Here is a 7,284-nt window from a genome sequence, read left to right as displayed (position 1 = left end):
AATATATTTTGATAAAAAAAATGAACTCTATTTCTAGATCTATTATTGACGAGCATTTCTCGAGGGAGGTTTATTCTTGAAATTATTTGAATTTAAACGAAAAATATTAAATATTTTCATAAAATCTTTTAATGTTAAAAATAAAAAATTAAATAAAAGAAAAGTATTAAAATAATCCCCAAATCACAGAGAGACATTTACTCGAGTTTTTTTTTTTTTGTAAAATTAATTTAATTCTCTAATTCTTTTTATATGAATTAAAATGAGCCCAAATTAGGACTATTTTAATCACCATTAAAGAAAATCAATCCCAAATTTCACATTTTTATAAATTATTGAATAAAATGACCTTATAGAATTAATCATAAAGAAATATATATTTTGACACTACAAAAACTTTATACATTATTTCAACAACATCTATTTAATATAATACTTGTCGTGGGCACATAAATTTACAAATAAAGTTGTGCAGAAATTTCCAACAATTTCTCAATTCACTTTTTTAAGGAGGAATTCCAAGTAGAATTTATGTCGACCGATTGCTTTTGTCAAGAGGCGTAAAAAATGTGGGATTTGCGATGCAGTTTCCCCACATGCCTGAGCCGATCCTTAGACCATTGTCTTTCTCGCTAAGAAATCGCATGCCTTTCACGAAGGCTTTCTATTCAGGAACTCAATACCATCTGAACGCCCAAAAAATAATCAGAAAAAAAAAAAGGATCACAAACATACAGAAATTATACTGAAAATATAAAACTAGTTTATTTCTTATGTACAAGGGAGCCGAGTCAACTTGGAATAAAGGAAATCTTCAAAACATTCTAATCGCACACTTGATTACTTCTTATTGCAATGACAAAGAGAATAAAACAACTTAGAAATCGTAGGGATAACAAAACAAAACATTATCTATATAAAACCAAGTTTGCAAGACAAATATTAAGCAAAGTACAAATATTTATCTCAAACTCCTTCCCAAGCAATCATCTATAGTTTCCTGACTGAACTTGGCTCTACAAGACACTACAAACATTCACAATCACCAAACTTTCACTATGGTGGCCGCCCACCCCTAATGGTGGTCAAACCTACCCAAATAATATTTTTTTCTCTTTTTCCTCTCTTTGGACGTGTGAAAATGCTTCTATATATAAAATTCTGAAAAAAAATCAAGAGTCACTTTAGGAACCTTTTCAAAATTCATCCAAATTCAATGTATCTAGTATAACAGTCTCTAGCGCATAGGCGCCCAACCGTCACGCTTAGGCGTCAGCCTTCCAGACTCCCTGTCGCCTATGCACCAAGTCATATTTTTTTGTTCTTTGGCTTCATTTGACCCATTTTTGCTCACTTTTTGCACCTTTTGCTCTTAAACTCCATTTCATGTACCTAAAGTTAAAAACACACAAAATATATTTCATTAAAGCGAATATCCTTAAAAATGAGCATGAAATACACATATAAAAATAGGTATTTTTAAGGCGTGTCAATTCCCCCAAACTTAAACGTTACTTATCTTTAAGTAACCCTTGTACTATGTAAACCAAATATAATAACTAATGGTAGTGAGTATCACTTTAAGAATTTTATTATTTTGACTCGTAAATGTTATAGTGAAACTACCTCGACTGTGATTTGAGTTGCAGTATTTGCTTCCACACACTTAGAGAAGTAATTTACCATGGAAAGCCATAAGTTTCGTTGTTCTTGTGATAGAGGAAACAATCTAAGGATATCGAGCCCCTAGACTATGAATGACCATGGGTTGACGATCCGTTGTAGCTTGTAGAACAATTAGTGCTACATCAATGATAATCTATGGCATTTCTCATGCCTTTCTTCAAATTGCTCAACATCCTCATACAGGTTTGGCTTGAAATAGTCTTGTCTTTGTCTCTTTCAAGACAAAGTTTTTCACCAATAGTGGCTTACACATTCGTCGAAATATATTTCTCTCAATATTTCTTCTTTTTCATTTTCCTTAACGTAACTCAAGTAAAATGATGTGCTTGAACTTCAAAAAAGCTTTTCCTCAATCAGTAAATACTCAGTGGCTTTGATCTTGAAGAGCTCTAGGTCGATTTCCTCCTCAACGATATTTCTGGTCTTTAGAAACAAGATGTACGAATCAACTTAGCTCTTTGTTCCCTAGGCTTCTTATTTCATTATAATAGCTTCTTTGAAAGTTGGTCGGTGAAGACTCTTAGGTGTCCCTTCTTCTAATTGGATGCATTTGGACAGGAGATCGCCCACTTGATTATACACTCAAGAGATGTTTTCAATCTTGAAAGCTTTGAATTTACTTGTCTCCGTCTAGGTCTTGCAGGGGTGTTGAGTCATCTTCTCATCTTTGACTTTGAATTGTCCATTAACCAAATTTATCACTTACTGTGAGTAAGATTTCACCATGAGATGTCATGCACTGCTGACCTTGTTTTTTTAATATGTCCTTTTCGTGACATGTGTTTTAATTAACTTTATTTCACTTGAATAGAGTCTTGAGCAAACCTAATTTAATAAAACTAAAACTTATCTTAACAAAATCCAAATTAACTAAAACAAACTCCAAACATAACCCATTTTAATCAAATACTATAGTTGACCTAAAATCAACCATAATCAATAACATCATAATATTATCATTTTCTCTTTCAAGATCATTGTAGGACTAAAAACTTTATTTTGAAAGTTGCATGGTACTTAATGTCATATGTAAAGTCCATACAAATAAGTTTGATGATCATTTGAAACAATGTTAAGTAAAATTCTTTAATTCAACTTTTCATGCATAGAGAGTATTTCCTCACTAACTCTAGAATTGTCATTTTCTCCACGTGTTAATCTAGCAATCAAAATTATATTTTATAAATTGCATAATCTTCATAATCACATATGGGGAGAATGCAAACCAGTTTAATGGGCACCAGACACTATTTTTACGTAAAATTACGTATTTATGATTTTCATGCATGAAAAATTATACAACAATAACAACAACAACAATAAAGCTCTAATCCCACAACGTGGGGTCGGGTACATGAATCATTTTTCTCCATTGCTTCCTATTTAGTGTCATATTTTCATTTACTTCTAATAAATTAAGATCATTATTTATATGATAAGCCCAAGTCTTCCTAGGTCTATCTCTACATTTCTTAGCATAAGTCGAATCTAGAACATCTATTCTCTTAATCGAACCATCAGATGGTCAATGTTTAATGTGACTAAACCATCTAAGAAGAATTTCTCTAATTTTGTTCGTATGCATGAAAAATTATCTCAAATAAAATTTTTTTAAAGATACATTATTTTTCAAAATAAATTTTGTCATTGTGTCTGTATCATTGATACCTTTCAAATGAGACCATCCACACATAAATTTGTCTTCATTTGGAGTCTCATCTAGTTGATGGCAAATAGGAGAAAAAAAATAATAATTTCAATAATAAAAGGGTATTTTGCATATAAGTGACCCAAATTGAGCTCAAAATGAAATTAGACTTCAATTAAAGTTAATCTAAATAAGAAAATACATAATTTGATCCAATAATGTCACCAAAAAATTCTAACTCAAAATCCACCAACTTTCTCTCTCCTAGGGTATGGGCTGACCTTGACTTGAAATATCTTGGCATAGAACTTATTTTAATTAAAATCACTTAAAATATCAAATTTCATGTATTTTTCTCTACCTATTAAGCCTAAGTCAAAATTCTGACTATAACCACCTCATAACTACCCTTGCACTTCAATTAGTTGTCTTCGGTAATGAACCACTTGTTTCAAAATGGATTGAACCAATAGATTTCTTGTTTCACCTTTTTTATAATGACATATTCCATATTTTCAAAGTTCCCTCTATGCTCTCGTTAATCTAGCCCTCCATTTCGCACTCCTTCCTCGTCAATCTGTCCATCAACCTCTCCACATCATCAATTCTCCCTTTTCTCCCTCAGTGGCCCACCTCACCAATCCTCTCCTCCCTCCTTCACCTCATCATAACCACCTTAACTCTTATGACCCCTAAATCATCCCATTAACTCCCCTCACTGAAATTTCTCCCTCTTGATTCCCATTTTAAAAATTTTCACTTCACTCCTCTCCCTCTTATTTAACAAAGTTCTCCACAACTCCTCATTCCACTACCTAATTTGAACCCACTCTCATTCAACCTCTTTTCTCCTCTCCTCCTGAAATCCTTTCATCCTTTCTTCTCTCCATCTAATCTCTTCTCTAATACCAAGAAGATCCAAGGAGGAATTAAGTGTAAGAATATCATCAAACAAAGAGGAATCAAGGCTAGGAAGGGCATCACTGTTGGCAGCTATTTTTCATACAACACACATGGTAAGTGTCTTTTTGAGCCTTGAGATGCATTTATAACCCCTATCAAAGTCTGAGGTTAATGTCCTACACATTTCCAGACTTTCGAGATTCACACGCGGCTTGAAATCCCCCAAATGAACTTTTCTAAAGGCCCACACTTGTTGGGGGTTTCGTTGTGACCACGCCTAGAATGGCATGGCTACACCCAACCCCGGGCAGGAACACGACGAATTCTGGCGTGCCCACGCCGCGAGCTCCTGAAACACGCCCAGATCATCCAGAGTAGGCCTCCTTCTTGTATAACCTAAGAGTAGGCCTCCTCGTCGAACAAACAGAGCCACCACCGCTAAAGACATCATCGTTGGGGTTGTCTCCAACACCTATGAGCACCGCCTCCATCCATTCGGTTGACCATCCCAACCGACCAACATCGTCGGCCGACAACCAGATGTTGAATTAGACGACCACATGGGCTGGCCGCCACCTATTAACTGATCAATCGACCAGTCACCTGAAGAATAAGTGGCCAACCACACCCTTATCGGCCGACCACCCGACCAATCACTAGAAAAGAACAGGTCGACCAAAAATCTGCCTACTGGTCACCGGACAACCCACCTTAAGAAGGACCGACCGGCCACCTAGGCCAACCAACCTTGCCAGCAGGCTACCCAGCCGACCCCCTGAAGTTGAACCAACCGACCACTTGGACAGGCCACTCATGCCTGCTAGCCCCGAGCTGGCTGCCACCCCGGTGGCTGCCTGATGTTGAACCTATCGGCCACCCTCTAAATCCATTTAAATTCCTTGGGCACGGTCCAAAGATCAACAAATTTCATATATATTATGCGAAAAAAAGAATTATTTTTAATTATTTACATTCTTATTTTTTATTTTTGTATATTAAAATGCTAACAAATTTTTTTTTCGAAATATCTATTGTTGGCCTTAAGCTCCAATAGAAAAGATTTTCGTTCAACATGAAGCCGAAACGATTCTTATTGCTCCACCTTATTTGTGACCACGCCAAAATAAGTTTCTAGATTGGCCATTTGCTTGCCCAAACAACTGATTTTTAAATATGCTTACCGAGTCTCACCACAGATCCATTAGAGCAAGGAGGGGTGTCGGGGGCACCAAGTGTTGCTAAAGGAGAAATAGCTAGTGCAATATGATTCAGGAAAAGAGAGCCATTTGATCATTAATTAGTTAAATTACTATCCGAAGAATTTTTCATTTGATATTTCACCAAAATTATTTGCCAAAATACCCGTAAGAAAATACAATCTTTTCATATGATAGTCATGTGGCTAACCATGCGCTTACATGTCTCCCTAATAGCTTGTTAAGCTAAAGATCTAATCTACTAGATTCCTCTCTTTATCTAAGCCTCAACCTTTGGAATTACATACATATACCAAATAATTCTTATATACCTATCTATTCTTTTTAAAAAAAACGTTCATATTTGCTTGAATAACAATCAAATCTTTAATATCATATGCAAAATTCCACCACTAATAACCTTTAATAAGTGAAATATTATTTTTTATAAATATGTTATGCAGTTAAAATATTATAAAAATTGAATATCTTACTTTGTATATTAGAATGCAAATACATCAGAATTGTGGAGAAAATTTTTTGTGCGTCAGAAAAGTTATTCAGAGGGTATTAGAGGATTATATCCATGTTATACACTCTGTAACTTCTCTGTAACCTACCTGTAACCTACAAATATATGAAAACAAAAGCGCGGAACTTACTAGAAGGTACATGTAGGTTACAGGGACATTATAGGGGATATAACGCGGATATAACCCCCCAATACCCTTTGAATAACCTCCCATACTTATGCAAATTTTTCTCAGAATGGTTGGGTATATATGTAAAAATCTTAAAAATGTATAAAATCAAATTAGCTCAATTGCATTAACAAATAATTTGATTTATGTTCCTTTTCCACCTAATGTCGAGCTCATTTTCCGTTGAAGTTAATGACTCCCAATCCCAGGACCATCCCTGAGTTAAAGAACACAAGACAGTATCATTATTTGAAACAGTAACAGAAGCAGAAAAAAATGAAGATAAAATAGAGGATAATGAGAGAAGCAATATCCTCAATGAATAGCTTCTCCCCATCTCATAATTTATTCATTTAAACTTAGTAGCAGGCACAAACTGCTAATGGAGGTGATCAGAATTAATTGCTGGAGAAACTGGCGTTTCCTTTGGGCTTGCGGTTGCGCGCAAAGGTGATATGGACACCGGGGCTGTGCTGCATGGTGGATGAGTTCAGAACTATAGAATTATTAATACCCTGCACGTTACTATTCACCACCGCCGCCATATGCTTCGTCTTCCCTCCCTTCTTCCCATCCGCGTGCCCCTGCTCCATCTTATGGCGGGGCGGAGCAGCAGAGCCGATATCCATAACGGCGCCGGTGTTGTCGCCGGCCATGGTGATTACCCTCGGCTTCTTATCTTCGGTCGTTGGGCTATTTTGCTGCTTTTTGTCGGAGTCATGGTTTGCTCTGCTTCCGCCGCTGCTGGTAATTGTCTTCTCTTCTGGAGGCAGGGGAAGTGGAGGCTTGACTTCAGGCTCGGGTTCTGGGATTGGTGGTGGTTGGATGAGCGTGGTTCTGGTTTGGTTGGGCATCGGGGAAGGGGGCGGAGAGGAATTGGAAGGCTTGATTACCTTTGGAGATTCTGGTGGCGTGGTGGAGCGTGGGGGCGTGGGAGGCGGCTGAGAGTTAGTGAAAGATGGTGTTTTTGGTGTCTGGGTGTGGATTTCTGGTTGTGGAGTTGGTGACGATGGAAGGTCAGGTAGCGGTTCGGGCTGCTGCGTCAGGGGAAGAGGTGGAGGTGGAGGTGGAGGCGGCGGCGGCTGCAGGGGTGGTGGTGGTGGTGGTGGGGAAGTTAGTTGTTGTTGTGGCCGGGGAGTGGGGGGCCTGG

At 37.1% G+C, this 7,284-nt stretch overlaps 1 protein-coding gene across 1 annotated transcript in view; it reads right to left on the bottom strand.

The window, feature by feature from the left end:
- Positions 1-6,299: 6,299 nt before the first annotated feature.
- LOC110032177 (proline-rich receptor-like protein kinase PERK9) overlaps positions 6,300-7,284 on the bottom strand; it is a gene marked incomplete in the record, with an annotated part of 1,249 nt that continues 264 nt past the window's right edge. Inside the window, 2 exon segments of the mRNA XM_020735713.1 lie at positions 6,300-6,351; positions 6,512-7,271. Coding sequence (XP_020591372.1) covers positions 6,533-7,271 — 739 coding nt within the window.

The sequence above is a fragment of the Phalaenopsis equestris genome, unplaced genomic scaffold (assembly GCF_001263595.1).
Source record: "Phalaenopsis equestris unplaced genomic scaffold, ASM126359v1 Scaffold000882, whole genome shotgun sequence".
NCBI classification, from domain to species: Eukaryota; Viridiplantae; Streptophyta; class Magnoliopsida; order Asparagales; family Orchidaceae; genus Phalaenopsis; species Phalaenopsis equestris.
Note: the sequence above shows the minus strand (reverse complement) of the source record. Positions and strands in the feature narration are given on the sequence as shown.